The following is a 17161-nucleotide window of genomic DNA, read 5'->3' on the forward strand; positions in this document are numbered from 1 at the left end:
ATTCCTTTCGATCCCTCCAAACCAGTTGTTTTTGCTGTCTACGCATCTTCTCACGGCATCATAGCGGTTCTCTAGCACCGCATTAATTCTGTCGATCGCCCGATCGCTTTTGCGTCTAAGTTGCTCAATTCTACCCAGCAAAACTATTCTCAAATCGAAGAAGCTTGAGCTATTGTATATTGAGTGCCAAAAGTTTCATGATTTTTTTGTATGGTCGTAAGTTCTATTTGGTCACCGACCATAAGCCTTTGACGTCGTTGTTCCACCCGTCAAAGTCAGTTTCGGCCCGTACGGCACAAAAGTTGCAACGTTGGTCTTTTTTCTTGTCTAACTACAATTACGAAATTTTGTTTCGGCCTACGGCCCAGCATGGCAATGCTGATGCTTTGTCTCGTCTGCCTATCAGTCCTACAAAGTGTTTAATTCTTCTGAACTGTCCTGCATGTTTATTGATTAGCAAGATAAGGAATTAGCTGATTGTTTTCCAGTGGATTTTCGTCACGTTGCTTCCGTGACAGCTGCCGACGCTTCTTTGCAGATTCTTTTGCTGTATTTTCGTACTCAATAGCCTCAATCCGCTACGCAGATCTGTGATCCGCTTGTTCGACGTTACTTTGCGCAACATCACAACTTGTCTGTACACCACGGTGTTATCTTGTTACGAACTGACAATGATCAGTCTCGTGTGGTTGTACCTCGTTCGTTGCAGTGGGAAATCCTCAGATTGCTGCACGCTGGTCATTAGGGTGTCCTGCAGACGAAGCAAATAGCGCGTCGGAATTGATAAACACATTGAGAATTTGCTTGCTAGTTGTCGCTCTTGTGTGGAGCATCAATCTGCTTCCAGCCAGCGCTTCATTACGTGGCAGACTCCTACTGCGCCTTGGCAGCGCATTTATGTTTATTTTGCGGGTCCTTTCTGGGACACCCTCCAGTTGATAGTTATTGATGCGTACAACAACTTCCCTTTTGTTGTACCTATGTCTTCTACTACATCTGTTCGCGTACTGTTCGCGCTTTGACGTCTATTTTTTTAATTTAGGCCTTCCTGAAGTTATTGTCTCCGACAGTAGTCCCCAGTTCGTGTCCTCAGAGTTTGAAGCGTTCTGTGCTGCTACTGGCATTCGCCATTTGATCTCAACCCCGTTTCCACCCCCAGTCGTTTTGTGCGTACATATGTCGCAGATGATCGATCTGGTACCGCGCGCTGCGCAATCTGAATCCGCGCCAGAAGTCATGGACTTCGAAGACGTGTAGAGGTCTCTGCGCCATCGCACCGTAAGCTGTGGCGGCGCGCGCCTCCTCGCCCGCTTTTAGTGTGGGGGCGCCACAGCAGAACACGTGGTCCCAGCGGCCAATAGCGGCGCCCCCAATAGCATACTTAAGCGCCTGCCTCGCACTCAGCCAGCCCTCCCACCGCCCCTCCTATGTTACCATCCATAATGCCAATTCCCACACCTTCTACCCCTCTGCAGGTGTGCCCCAGGGCTCTGTCCTCTCCCCTCTCCTCTACCTCCTGAACACGGCAGATATGCCCCAACCCCCCCCCCCCCCTCCAGTACACCTCTTGCAATATGCTGATGACACCGCATTCCTCGCCCTCGCTCCTACCCTCCAACGGTCCCAACGCCTTCTCCAGAATCACCTTGACCCTCTTGCTGCATGGTGTAACCAGTGGCTCCTGAAACTCAACCCTTCCAAGACCCAGGCAATCATCATAGGTCGTACCACTCGCTCCTTCCGGCTCCTGGATTTCTCCCTTACTGTCTGTGCTCGTCCTGTCCGCCTCACCCCCACCCTCACCTACCTTGGCCTCACCATTGACCGTCACCTCACCTGGATCCATCATCTCCGCTCCATCCAATCCAAAGCCCACAACCGCCTCCGACTCCTCAAACTCCTCTCTGGCCGGACATGGGGGTTGCACCCCTCTACCATCCTCCACACCTACAAATCCTTAATCCGGCCCATCCTCTGTTATGCCAGTCCTGCCTGGATATCTGCCCCCCCTCCAAATTCTATAAGTCCCTCCAGATCCTTGAGCGTCATGCACTCCGCCTCGCCTTCCGTATACGCCTCCCGTCCCCCACGCGGATGCTCTATGATCTCATTCGTTTCCCCCATCTGCTCCTATTCCTCGAAATATATCCACATCCTCTACACCTCCCGCCGTCTTGAACCCCCTCACCCCCTGGTTGCTCCTCTCCTCTCCGGTCCCCGCCCCCTGCCACGTCTTCACCGTTGTGTCCCCAATACCCTCCATCTCTACACCCTACATCTCCTTTCCCAAGGTGGCTTCCATCAACTCCCAGATGATGCCCTCTCTCCCTCCATTTATCCCTCCTATCAACTCTGATCCTCACTCCCCCTCCTTTCCTCTGTCCTTTTCCCGGGCTCCCTCTACCCCCCTTACATCCTCTTTCTTCCACACCTCCCCTCTCTTTGCCCCCTTCTCTCCCCCAAGTCCTTTTACATTTCCCTCCTCTGCCCCCTCTCATTCCCTCTCGCGTCTGCCCTTCTCCCCCTTTTATTAGTCCTCTCCCTCCTTGGTCCCCCCCCTTTTTCGTTTTTTCCTCTCCTCCCTCCTTGTTTTTCCCCCTACTCCAGGTCCCCCCCCCCCTTCTCCCTTGGATCGGGAGTGCCATCTTTGTGCCGCCATTTTCGTGCAGTGTTTTACGGAGTGCTCCGTGTTGTGTCTTTTGGGAAGTGTAGCGAACAGCCATCATACTGTCGCTGAGTGTGCTCTTTTTATCTCTTGCGAACAGAAACCACACTGTCGCCATGTTTTTTAATTGTATGTCTACTATGTTACTTGTCTGATTCCTGTGTATTTTAACAACATTGCCAACCCCATTTGCTTTCTGTTTTAACTTTCCGCATTTTTACGCCATTTAACACTTTAAGTCACCATTTTATCGCCTGTTTTTTCTTGTTTCTTTCTTCTTCCGTTTTTTTAAAAAAAAAGTCTGTAGGCTGTAGAGCAGCGTAGTAAGCTGCTGCCAGCCCGCCCCCTTTCGGGGGAATTGAAAATCAATAAAGAAAAAAAAAAACTCAGCCAGCCAGTCTAATCTCGCGTACGTCGGTTTACACCTCGCTTCGCGCTAGACAGCTTACTTCCTCGTTCTGTGTAAGAGTGGACGTGTTTGTATCCTTGTGACTGTGTTGTTCGATCTTGTTGCAGTCGTTCTGTGCTTCGTTGGTCGTGTCCGTACTCCCCCACTGTGTTGTTCGCGGGCCTCTCCGCGGCTCCCGCCGTGTTTTCCATTACAACAACCAAGTTGCTCGCCACGCATTCTTGCGAGCGCGCGCACTGGACTTTCCTTGCTCCATATCCTTCCCAGCCGCGCGGCACCCGCTCCCCAGCGGAACTGCAACATGGCCGCGCCCATCGGTCGTTCCTGCAGCAATTGCACCCGCCGCCGCGCGCTCCCGCTGCTTCGCCTCGTTCTGGCTTTGCACTGCACGATTTGGTGTTCTATCGCGTTTTCTCTGGCAGGCAGCGCCGGGAGCAGGGGCGCATTATTCGCCAGCTTGGCCGCGCCTTATTTTTCTGGTCCCTCCGGCGATTTCAAGCAACACCAGATCCAGTCGTGCCGTCCTCGGTTTTCTGCCGCTGGTTGTTTCGCGGCGGAATTGTAGGCCACTGCCGCTCTGGTCCCTGCACCGGACGGACGCCTCTCACTGCGGCCACAGCCCCAACTCCGGCCATCGTCGCCACCGCCCAGGAATCGTTAGCGCCAGGATTTCACCCGGAACTAGTCCCACCCACTCATCCCCGGTTTTCCCGGTCTCTGTTCCGCGCCTCAGCATCATTTCAGTTGACCCACGTGATTTACCGCGTTCGGCTGCACTCGGAGTGAATGTTAAATTAATATCTTGCTAGGTCTTAAATTTTACCAGATAATTAAAAGACACGTTACAAAAAACGTGCAGTTGGCCTCAGCTGTGCCCGGTACGGTACTTCCACAGCAAACATAAGAGAAAACAATTAAGCACTGAATTCTTTAAATACGACAACTCAGTATTCAGATGAATAGCCTGTGAAGAAACATACTTCTGTGTGAGAAAAAGCACCCGAAGCTAAAACAGGGATAACCTACCCTCAAAGAATAATTTGCTCGGAGAAAGAGGAACTGACACTATATGCGAAACAAGCACCAGTGTTCATTATAATTCCAGAGGGCATCAAAATTACTCTGGTCTTGCTAGATCGATCCAGGCTGTTTTTGCGTGTTATTGATTGAATAGTTTTGCTGAAAAGTTTTAGGGGTGGAAGAAGAGCTAGCACAACATGAAGGGCGTTTTAAAGCCATGAAACACTGCAGCATTTATTTCCACCATAACTGCTCTGTGACAAACATGCACATCATTACAATTTTTTAAAATGGTTTGATTGACATTTATGACATTATTAAATCTTTTTGTTAAAAATAGACAGGACAGGTAATAACAGATTATTTTCCCGCAACGTTTGCAACAGCATAGAGGACATTAATCACACAGAAACAGCCACAAATCTTTAAACGTCGTTTGTAATGCACAGGTATAGTATTGGAAGAATTTACAAGTTAAAATTCACTGAATGCAAATACTAACGAAATATGTCACATAAGAAAATACCTTACTGCTTTTATTAGGAATTTCTACTTTATGGCATTCTTATATTCTTTTATTTTCGTGAGTTACTATGAGGACCTACATAAACAAAACGACTTTCACTTATTTCTATATAACGTTGATTTCAGACAAGAGTTAGTCGACTGCATCCGTGGCTTTACTACCAACATGACAGATTGAAGACCATTGTTTCAGCATTGTGTGTTTGCTCTGTTTCCCTCAAATAAACGTATTGTAATAAGTGAATTAGTTAATGAAAATTTGTCCTTATTGCCCTTAAATAACATCACGTTATTTTTTTGTTTTCTATTGCTGGCGATGGTTTCAATTCTCTATAAATATTTTTATTTCTTTAATAATGCGAATTCATGTTATATTACTACCCAGAAAAACTTAAATTTCTTATCATTACTGAATTTCATCACAGTGTAACATGTGTTGGACTGTGATGATAACAACTTTGATGTAGCTTCGAGTTTGCGGAACTGGCGACAGTTCAGGAGAGGGCCTTACACTATGGATAGGCGTGGAGGCGGGTGAATGGGTGGGACTTGTTCCGGGTGAAATCCTAGCGCTAAGGGCACGTCCACAGCGCCGCCGCCGCTGTGTTCCTCTGCAGTGGCAGAACCGACGGGCTGACGTCACGCCACCGTCGTCACCTTTGCCCATGGAGGTAGTTGCTCTGTCTCCTCATCTGAGCATACCCAGTGCCGGTGCACGGCCTGGGCAGGTTCTCCACGAGTCGTTTCCCTCGCCCCCTCGCGAGCAATTCGGGGTCGCGGGTGGACAGCGCGCCCCGGCATTTCCACTGTCCGGCCCCTCAGCTGCGCCGCCGGCCACCCGCCGTCGGAAGCCATGCTCAACGACGGTGCGTCGTTTCAGGTTATGTGGTATAAATAGCAACAATGCCACGGCATAGGTTCATAAGTTGGCACTACGGGTCACCGACGACAGCGCACTCTGGCCGGAGCTGCAGAGCTCTTGGAGCTCTGCTCCTGTTTCAGCCCATTTGATCAAGAGCAGACGGCTGGGACACTTTGCTTCAGCGTCGCACCTCAGGGCAAAGTTATGTATTACTCTTGTTACTAAAGTAAAGGTGATTTTAATTCACACTGCAGTACTGAGGGATTTTCACCTTTTCCTGCTCCTACCCATGCACCGATTTACTAAAAATTTGAAACCAAGATAATACTAACGGAATAAAAGAACAAATCACCAGATTCAGGTTTAACATCACTACGTAACAACAAACTTACAAAAACACTCTTCCAGTACGATCCTACAACGTTTAATTTTCCGAAACTGAAGTATGCTTTTCCTCCCTACATTATTCTCGATGCAGTATCGAATGCACCCCAACATAATCCTTTGGAAAACGAAGAAATCAGTGAAATTGTCCACAAATGAAGAACATGTACAAGGATTTGGAATGATGTAGCAACCTGATATAGAAAGAACAAACTACTCAGTCAAGTTACTTCGATGGACACCCACAGAAAGAAAATAGTCTCTACATCGACTAGATTTTAAAGTTTCTCATCTTCTACAGAATTACACATAAATTTTCTGCATCAACAATTCCAAGATCACGCTATGTTATCAAGACCACTGAGATAATATGAAGATACCTGACGAACAGGCAACTAATCCTTACTGCTATTTCATCGACCCAGACCTTTTTCGTTCAGCCATAAGGAAAATGCTGGGATTCGGTATGAAGGAAACTTAATGAACATCATCTTCCTCTCAGCCATCCATCTACATGCAGTGAAAAGTCCTGCAAAATTAAATAAGCAACCAGTTACCTAAATAGTCACAGGTGCACAAACAACTATTGGCTGGGAAGGTCTATGCTTCCCTCCTGCCACCGTCTCCTTCAGGTGGAATGAAAGATATAAGAATAAATAAATAAGTTCGTCAGAGCACCTGACGACGGGACATGTCTGGAAACTGTTGTCTTGTGCCCATTGGACACTACGCACCGGCAGTACACCCATGGATTGTTTGATCAACTAATACGCCTGGAGAAATTAAGGAATCGCAAAATTAGCTTTTAATTTTCTAAACGCACTATTTGTGTGACGCTGACATACATTTAAAATGTGTATTTGCAGACAGGAATGTGTGTATGTGGTTTCCCCCCCCCCCCCCCCCCCCTACTCTGGTTGTTGTATGAAGTACTGGTACGTGGATTGGTGTTGGAAATACATAACGCACTGATTATTTTTTCTCATATAATGAAAATTGCAGCATGACAATAAGTACACTCCTGGAAATGGAAAAAAGAACACATTGACACCGGTGTGTCAGACCCACCATACTCGCTCCGGACACTGCAAGAGGGCTGTACAAGCAATGATCACACGCACGGCACAGCGGACACACCAGGAACCGCGGTGTTGGCCGTCGAATGGCGCTAGCTGCGCAGCATTTGTGCACCGCCGCCGTCAGTGTCGGCCAGTTTGCCGTGGCATACGGAGCTCCATCGCAGTCTTTAACACTGGTAGCATGCCGCGACAGCGTGGACGTGAACCGTATGTGCAGTTGACGGACTTTGAGCGAGGGCGTATAGTGGGCATGCGGGAGGCCGGGTGGACGTACCGCCGAATTGCTCAACACGTGGGGCGTGAGGTCTCCACAGTACATCGATGTTGTCGCCAGTGGTCGGCGGAAGGTGCACGTGCCCGTCGACCTGGGACCGGACCGCAGCGACGCACGGAGGCACGCCAAGACCGTAGGATCCTTCGCAGTGCCGTATGGGACTGCACCGCCACTTCCCAGCAAATTAGGGACACTGTTGCTCCTGGGGTATCGGCGAGGACCATTCGCAACCGTCTCCATGAAGCTGGGCTACGGTCCCGCACACCCTTAGGCCGTCTTCCGCTCACGCCCCAACATCGTGCAGCCCGCCTCCAGTGGTGTCGCGACAGGCGTGAATGGAGGGACGAATGGAGACGTGTCGTCTTCAGCGATGAGAGTCGCTTCTGCCTTGGTGCCAACGATGGTCGTATGCGTGTTTGGCGCCGTGCAGGTGAGCGCCACAATCAGGACTGCATACGACCGAGGCACACAGGGCCAACACCCAGCATCATGGTGTGGGGAGCGATCTCCTACACTGGCCGTACACCACTGGTGATCGTCGAGGGGACACTGAATAGTGCACGGTACATCCAAACCGTCATCGAACCCATCGTTCTACCATTCCTAGACCGGTAAGGGAACTTGCTGTTCCAACAGCACAATGCACGTCCGCATGTATCCCGTGCCACCCAACGTGCTCTAGAAGGTGTAAGTCAACTACCCTGGCCAGCAAGATCTCCGGATCTGTCCCCCATTGAGCATGTTTGGGACTGGATGAAGCGTCGTCTCACGCGGTCTGCACGTCCAGCACGAACGCTGGTCCAACTGAGGCGCCAGGTGGAAATGGCATGGCAAGCCGTTCCACAGGACTACATCCAGCATCTCTACGATCGTCTCCATGGGAGAATAGCAGCCTGCATTGCTGCGAAAGGTGGATATACACTGTACTAGTGCCGACATTGTGGATGCTCTGTGGCCTGTGTCTATGTGCCTGTGGTTCTGTCAGTGTGATCATGTGATGTATCTGACCCCAGGAATGTGTCAATAAAGTTTCCCCTTCCTGGGACAATGAATTCACGGTGTTCTTATTTCAATTTCCAGGAGTGTATTTTTATTTTAAATCACTGATGATTGGTTTGTGTGGCGCTCAACTGCGCGTTCTTCAGCGTCCGTACAAAGTCCCAATTTTTACACAGTCCATTTAGTTTTCACACTCCAATTTAGTCTCTCTCACAAATCATAATGATGAAATGATGACGACGAAAACACCCAGTCACCAGGCAGAGAAAACTCCTAACCCGGCTGGGAATCGAATCCAGGACCCCATGATTCAAAGGCAGCAACGCTACTCCTTTTTACTATATTTTTTCACGCGACCACAACTCCTTGATCTACATCCGTAAATATCAGACTCCTTTTAGTGTTAGGTTTATTACCATTTTTCTAAATGTTTTTCTTCCAGGTAAGTACCACTTTTTGTGATAAAACAACACAAACAAATGAAGCTAGTAAAAGGAGCTTCTAACTGTTGCGTAAGAGTACTGCGGACATAAATGGAGAAATCAAGCTCTTGAGTGGGAATTTCCAAATTATGCATCAGGAGAAATAGCAGTTTTATCAAGGACGATTTCGAATGAAAACAGATTACTATACTATGATAACCTTCTTACTTCTATTGTAACACATGAAATACTTAAAGTGTACGAATATTGGGCAAGATTGTTGCACAATAAGGATCCACAGAAAATAGTTCTCGTCATGCTTGTGTTGACTAAGGAAATGAAAATGGATGACTTTGATTATAGGCTGGCATCCACTAAAGCAGTGGTATTTTTGTGAAAATACAAAATATTGGTTCCAATTACCACGAAATATAAATAGCTTGTTTGTCCAGAAAGCAGAAGAATGGTACCAAGTTCAACTCTGTATCCATCTGTGGGAAACGATTACAGCTGTACTGATTTAGTGTAGAGCTAGCATCTTTGACTTCCGGCATAAGAAGTGTACAGTGGGGGCCGTTGCTGAATGGGTTTACTAGTATAAAAATTTGATTTTTACTTTTCACTTTCTGTTTGTCAGTGCCTTCCGCCTCGCAGTAAGTTTCAGTGTCATAGTCACGTTGTCCAAAACGGGATAGAACCACTCTAATACTCAAGTGTCGAACCATCAGCAGCTAATCTCACGTGTTGCTGCCGAGGTAACGCTACCGAACTGCGCGTCTTACGAACTGACCCAGCAGTAGGGAGGCTTTGAGGTGGTCAAGTTGGGGTGGAACGGCGGCCTGCTGCCGGGAGAGGAGGCGCCGTCCGCTCTCACCTGCTGGCAGCTTCCAAACCGACCAGACGCCCTCCTCTCCTCCCCGCCTCTCTGCCCATTCAGTCCCGGCTGCTTCTCTAGGCCTGCCTGTTTACGGCATTAAACATTCGTGGCTATAAAAATGTTTTCTTCACGAGTGCAGCTCTCCCCTCCTTGCTAATCCTGACGCATTAACAGAGGTCACCCTTATTCTGCAAACGGCCTTGTCAAAGAGGGAGGAGAAGCGGGCAGAGGTTCAGAACAATCTCTTGCCATTGGGGTGGGAAAATGCACCTAAAGACGGGAGAATCAGTAATGATCAACGGTATGAGGATGCAAAAGGCAATGGAAACCACTGCATGTAAGACACATAACGTGTGTCAACGGGGCATGTGGCCTGTAATTGAAAAAGAGTAATTATGAGCGCTCTACTGGCAAAAGATTCCGGTATAGTCCTACATTCGGATCTCCGGGAGGGGACTGCCAAGGGGAAGATGACCATGAGAAAAAGATCGAATAACCAACGAAAGGATAATATTCTACGAGTCGGGTCGTGGAATGTCAGGAACTTGAATGTGGTAGGGAAGCTAGAAAAACTGAAAATCGAAATTCAAAGGCTCAATCTAGCTGTAGTGTGGGCCACTGAAGTGAAATGGAAATAAGACAGCGATTTACGGTCAGATGAGTGTAGGGTTATATCAACAGAAGCAGAAAATGGTTAAACGGCAGTAGGATTAGCTATGAATAGAAAAGTAGGACAGAGAGTGTGTTAATGTTAACAGTTCAGTGATTGCGTTGTTCTTATCAGAATCGACATCACACCAACACCAACAACGATAGTTCAGGTACACATGCCATCACAAATGGCTCTGAGCACTATGTGACTTAACTTTTGAGGTCATCAGTCGCCTAGAACCTAGAACTAATTAAACTTAACTAACCTAAGGACTTCACACACATCCATGCCCGAGGCAGGATTCGAACCTGCGAACGTAGTGGTCACACGGCTCCAGACTGTAGCGCCTAGAACTGTACGGCCACTCCGACCGGCCCGACATCACAAGCTGAAGATGAAAATATAGAGAAAGTATATGAGGATATTGAAAGGGTAATACAGTAGGTAAAGGGAGATGAAAATCTAATAGTGATGGGGGATTGGAACACAGTTGTAGGGAAAGGAGAAGAAGAAAATGTTGCGGGAGAGTATGGGAGAGGAGAAAGACTAATTGAGGTCCGTAATATGAGAGAGGAGAAAGACTAATTGTGGTCCGTAATATGAGAGAGGAGAAAGAAGATTTTGGTTCCGTAATATATTTCAGCTATTTATTATCAATACTCTGTTCAAGAACCGCAAGAAGAGGAGGAAACTTGGGAAAGGTCGGGTGATAAGGGATGATTTCAGTTAGATTACTTCATGGTCACAGTGATTCCGAAATCAGATTTTGGATTGTAAGGCGTACCCAGGAGCAGGTGTAGACTCAGATCACAATGCAGTAGTGATGAAGAGCAGGCAGAAGGTTAAGAGATTAGTCAGGAAGGATCAATATGCAAAGAAGTGGGATACATAAATACTAAGGAATGATGAGATATGCTTGAAATTCTCTAAGGCTGTAAATACAGCAGTAAGGAATAGCTCAGTAAGCAGTAGAGTTGGAAAAGACTTACGTGTCTAAACAGGGAAATTACAGAAGTTGTAAATGTTGTGTCGGTAGCTGGGCCGACACCGTGAAGTTGAGATTGCTGAAAATGAACTCTAGACTAACGCTGTAGCCGATAGTGCACGCACGGCTAAAGCAGACGGGCGTGAAGTCTGGAACATGAGAACTTATAAATGAATAAGAAGAAAAGTATGTAGATGCTTATTACTTATCTTTTTATTAGTCCTTGGAATACATCTCTCTTGAATACTCGTAAGCTATAGGCACTGATACCAATGGCGCCTTGCTAGTTCATAGCCATTAACTTAGCCGATGGCTATTCTGTCTCTCTCGGCTAATGAGAGAGAAGGCTTCGTACAACTGGTCGGTAGCTAGGTTCTCATACAACTAGGGCGGTAGCTAGGTTCTCGTACAACTGGGGCGAGTGCTCTCTTGTATCACGAGACCTGCCTTGGTGGTGGCGCTAGGTCTGCGATTACACAGTGGCGACACGCGGGTCCGACATGTACTAAATGGACCGCGGCCGATTTAAGCTACCACCTAGCAAGTGTGGTGTCTGGCGGTGACACCACATTCCTCCCCCGCAAATCGGCGAACGGTCGTGTGATAAGGCTTCCGCCCGCCGTGGGGAGGACCACATGTTGACGTATGCGATGAGGTGGGGAGCCTAACAACAGGCGAGGCTGTGCCACCCGCACCCGGCCATTCGGTCCGAGGGGAGCTAGGAAACGCCTGAAAAACTAGTCCAGGGTGCACGTCAACATGCGGTGTATGCGCCCGTAAAGAGACAGGAGGGACCGAAGGATCAACCTCCATTGCGTCGGGGTAGCCGACGCGCGATGACGTCATGTGGTCCGGAGCGGGCGGGAGTTCCATGGCGGAGGACAGCTGGTCACGGGAAGCGATCGGCGGCGCGTGACCCTGGGAGGCGCTTGGCGGCTGCAACGAAGCGTCGAATGCGGGCGGCGCCGGCGGGAGAACAAGCGGCGGCGGCGGCGGCGGCGGCTGCTGCTGCTGCAGCGGCGGCGGCGCGTCGCCATGGGGCAAAATGGAAGGCATCGTCGGTAACACCTGGGGATGAGGCGAGCCAGTAGATGGGTCCCCAGGGCGCTGACCGGACGGCACCGTCGCTGAAAGCAGACGGGGAGCGGCAGAACCCGAGCGACGACAGAGGCGCAGCTGATTGAGATGCCGACGCACCTCACCAGAGGCCCCCAAAACCAAATACATCGCGCGGCCGAGGCAGCTAAGAATGCGCCCTGCGAGCCAACACCGTGAACCTCGATAGTTGCGATAAAATACAACGTCGCCTGGAGCAAAAGCAGGAGTCTGCCGCTGCACAGGAACCTGATGCGGCGGATGCAGCAAAGACATCAAGGTGCGATGAGGACGACCGTGGAGCAACTCAGCCGGCGAGCGACCATCTCGGGGCTGAGAGCGATACGAAGACAAAAAGAGCAACAATGCGTCCTCCCGAGAATGCGACTCTTTCAATTTCAACATCTGTGACTTGAAAGTCCGGACCAATCGTTCAGCGGCACCGTTGGACTGAGGCGAAAACGGCGCGGATGTCAGATGTTGAATACCATTGGCCTGGCAGAAAGACTGAAATTCTGCGGACATGAATTGTGGGCCATTGTCGGAAACAATAGTCTGCGGAAGACCTTCAATGCAAAAGATAGCAGACAACGCTTGGATGGTGGCGGAGGACGTCGTGGAAGACATCCGGACAACAAAAGGAAAATTACTGAAGGCGTCGACCAGAACCAACCATCGAGCATTCCAGAATGGACCAGCAAAATCAATGTGCAAGCGTTGCCAAGGGGAAGTGGCTTTTGGCCATGCAAAGACTTTCCGCGGCGGTGCGGATTGTTGTTCGGCACACGCCGGGCACGAAGAACACATATTCGTAATCGCAGCATCGATTCCGAACCAAGTACAGTGCTGACGAGCAAGTTGTTTCGTTCGCACTATACCCCAATGTCCTTGGTGAAGAAGCCGTAAAACAGAGGACTGTAACGAACGTGGGACCACGACTCTGGACTGATCATTATCAGAACGCAACAACAAAACACCACGTCGAACAAAAAGTCTGTCCTTGTGAGCAAAAAATCGGCGAACCAACGGATCCTCGATCCGAGACTTTGACAAAGGCCATTGCGTAGCAACAAAACGTAAAACAGGAGCAAGGACAGGGTCAGCAGCTGTGGCTGTAGCGACACGACGAAAATCAATCGGAAACGATTCGACCACTTCATCGGTTTCCGAATCAATGAACATGCAAGCAAGTTCGGAAGAATCGAATGCTTTATCCTCAGCAACAGGCAAACGGGACAACGGATCGGCGTTTCCGTGCTTAGCAGTGGACCGATACAAGATATCGTAGCGGTACTGCGAGAGGAAAATAGACCAGCGAATGAATTTCTGCGCTGTACGTGGAGGTACAGGCTTGGTCGGATGAAAAAGCGATGTCAAAGGTTTGTGGTCTGTGATGATGGTAAAGTGACGACCATATAAGAAATCATGAAACTTAGTAACACCAAACACGAGAGCCAAAGCTTCTTTCTCTTTCTGTGAATAATTTCTTTGCGCAGACGAGAGCTATTTGGACGCAAAGGCAATAGGGCGATCATGGGAGCCAACTTTGTGCGCAAGCACAGCACCGATCCCGAAATCCGATGCATCTACCATCAACAAAAGGGGTTTCTGGGGATCGAATGGCGTAAGGCAAGTATTAGAAAGCAACGCCGATTTCAACTGGCGAAAGGCGCGTTCGCATTCCGTCGTCCAGACGAACGGAACACCTTTACGGCGTAAGCGATGAAGCGGAGCTGAAATGGAAGAGGCATTGCGCACATATTTATTGTAATAATTAATTTTACCCAACACACTCTGTAGCTGTTTCACATTTTGAGGGGAAGGCAATTCTTGTATGGCACGGAGGTGCTCTGGACTCGGATGTATGCCTTGGGCATTAATGACATGTCCCAGGTATGGTAAGTCACGAGCAAAAAACACACATTTGTCCTTCCTCAAGCGAAGACCATTTTGCCGCAAGACCTGAAATAATGTTCGTAAGTTCGCAAGATGATCTTCTTCTGTCTGTCCGGAGATCACTATATCGTCCAGATAGTTTGCTGCAGTAGGGACCGACGCACAAATAGTTTGTAAATATTGCTGAAACAAGGCAGGGGCGGATGCACACCCGAATGGCAGTCTTTTGAAGCGGTACAATCCAAGATGCGTGTTAACCACCAATACGCGCTGGGATTCGTCGTCCACCGGTATTTGCAAGTACGCATCGGCTAGGTCCAACTTTGAAAAATATTTTCCCGGGCACAGTTTAGCAAAAAGATCTTCCGGGCGGGGCAAAGGAAAAGTAGCAGTCACTAGCTGTGGATTCACTGTGGCCTTGAAGTCCACGCAAAGTCTCAATTTTCCGGAAGGTTTTGGCAAAATTACTAAGGGTGAGGCCCAGAGAGAAGCTTGCACACGTTCAATTACACCCTGTGATTCGAGATCGTGTAACGTTCTTGCGACCTCATCACGCAATGCGTGGGGAACATTGCGCGCCCTGAAAAATTTCGGTTGCGCGTTTACCTTCAGTTCTAAATGTGCTTCATAGTTTTTAGCGCAACCTAAGCCCGGTGCAAAAATATCTGCAAATTCGTCACACAGCCGAGAAACACTGTCTGTAGGCACAGTCTGATTCACTGATAGGACCTGATTTACAATAGACATGTTAAACAACTGAAATAAATCTAGACCAAACAAGTTCACTGCCGTAGAAGAACGAAGAACGTAAAATGACACCAGTTTTGTTTGTCCCTTGTATGTTGCAAGAAGGCTGCACTGTCCTAACACAGGAATTTTCTGTCCGGAATATGTAGTTAGCTAAACATTTGCGGCACGCAACGGAGGTGCGCCCAGTTGTTTGTACGTGTCGTGATTGAGCAATGAAACTGCAGCTCCGGTATCGAGCTGGAATGGTATCACTTTGCCTTCAAAGTCTAAGTCCACAAAAAGTTTATTGTTCTGCTGACGACACGAGCGACTGTTTTGTGCAATTGGAACAGACACTGGTACAGAATCACTTGCTAAGTGACGTGATTTCCGGCGACGTCGTCGCACAGTTTTTGTGGGACGATCACAGGTACTGTTAGAGAAAGTGTCACTGGACGAAGTGGAATTAACGACATGAATGTCCATAGGCGAAGGTCCACGAGCCTGAGTGTCCTTGGTTCGATTCCGGCGCGAAGCAAAGGGCCTGGAATGATTGTGATTGTCTGATCTGAGCTTTTTCTGGCAAACACTTTGAACATGTCCTTTCTTATTGCAGAAAAAGCAAATAGCTTGGCGTGACGGGCAATGTTCACGCGAATGTCTAGTAGCACACCGCGGGCATGATTTCACTGCATTTGTGGGCTGGCGCGGCACACCTGGCTTAGCACGCGGCGGTCGCTGTGTCGACGTGCGCAAGGCCCGGTTACCGGGCCGCGCAGCGCGTCCAGCGGGCCGGTTAATGTTACACACGGCTGGCGAAGTTTCAAAAGATTCCTGAGCACAGTCAAGTGTGTCCTGTCTATCCAATATGTCTATCACTTGTTGAAGGGAGGGATTAACTAGTTTCAAAATTTGCTCCCGTATGCGAACATCAGAAACGTTCTGTGCAATTGCATCACGCACCATTGTATCTGAATAAGAAAGACCACAGTCACATTCAAAGGCACAGTCCCTAGTAAGTCCTTGCAATGTTGCTACCCACTCCCTATTAGTTTGACCGGCCGTACGTTTTGTACGAAAAAACGTATACCGTTTTGCAACCACATTAACTGTTTCTTTGAAATAGGCATCTAATGCAGACAAAATTTCCTCGTATGACAGAGTTGCTACGTCTCGTCGGGGAAACAATTTCACTATCACACGGTATGTGGACACACCGACACAAGAAAGCAAAAACGGCTGCCGCTCATTACCTTGAATTCTGTAGGCAGCAAGGTGGAAGTTGAACTGGCGAGACCACTCTTGCCACGTCTCATCGGCTGCCACGTATGGTCGAAAGGGAGGTGCAACAGCGTTTAGAGGCAGCGGTAGCGAAGAAGCGGCGGCGGCCGCATCGGTTTGAATGGTACGTTGACCCTGGACGAGCTGTCCAAGGGCATCCAGTAACGCCTGCGTCTGCTGATTCTGCAAGCGATAAAATTCGGACAGTACATCTGGAGAATGTGGCGAAGCCATGACACAATTAAATGTAAGCAATCAGAACACTTTAAATCGTCGCCAATGTTGCAAACGAATTAATACAAACTCTTTTGCTCGTCGCCAATAAATGTTGTGTCGGTAGCTGGGCCGACACCGTGAAGTTGAGATTGCTGAAAATGAACTCTAGACTAACGCTGTAGCCGATAGTGCACGCACGGCTAAAGCAGACGGGCGTGAAGTCTGGAACATGAGAACTTATAAATGAATAAGAAGAAAAGTATGTAGATGCTTATTACTTATCTTTTTATTAGTCCTTGGAATACATCTCTCTTGAATACTCGTAAGCTATAGGCACTGATACCAATGGCGCCTTGCTAGTTCATAGCCATTAACTTAGCCGATGGCTATTCTGTCTCTCTCGGCTAATGAGAGAGAAGGCTTCGTACAACTGGTCGGTAGCTAGGTTCTCATACAACTAGGGCGGTAGCTAGGTTCTCGTACAACTGGGGCGAGTGCTCTCTCGTATCACGAGACCTGCCTTGGTGGTGGCGCTAGGTCTGCGATTACACAGTGGCGACACGCGGGTCCGACATGTACTAAATGGACCGCGGCCGATTTAAGCTACCACCTAGCAAGTGTGGTGTCTGGCGGTGACACCACAGTAAAAGAAAACATAGGTACAAAGAAGGTAGCTGCGAAGAAACAATGGGCAACAGAAGAAATACTTCAGGTGATTGGTGAAAGAAGTGAGCATACACATGTTCAAGGAAATTCAGGAATGCAGAAACACAAGAAACTTAGAAATGAAA

At 48.6% G+C, this 17161-nt stretch overlaps 1 protein-coding gene across 1 annotated transcript in view; it reads right to left on the minus strand.

The window, feature by feature from the left end:
• Positions 1–3568: 3568 nt before the first annotated feature.
• LOC124743721 (myrosinase 1-like) overlaps positions 3569–17161 on the minus strand; it is a 113257-nt gene continuing 99664 nt past the window's right edge. The window contains exons 10-11 of the mRNA XM_047248887.1: positions 9430–9596; positions 3569–3658 (exon numbers count right to left, since the gene is read on the minus strand). Of these exons, the coding sequence (XP_047104843.1) occupies positions 3569–3658; positions 9430–9596 (257 nt within the window). The remainder of the gene's footprint in view (positions 3659–9429; positions 9597–17161) is intronic.

The sequence above is a fragment of the Schistocerca piceifrons genome, unplaced genomic scaffold (assembly GCF_021461385.2).
Source record: "Schistocerca piceifrons isolate TAMUIC-IGC-003096 unplaced genomic scaffold, iqSchPice1.1 HiC_scaffold_2521, whole genome shotgun sequence".
Classification (NCBI taxonomy): Eukaryota; Metazoa; Arthropoda; class Insecta; order Orthoptera; family Acrididae; genus Schistocerca; species Schistocerca piceifrons.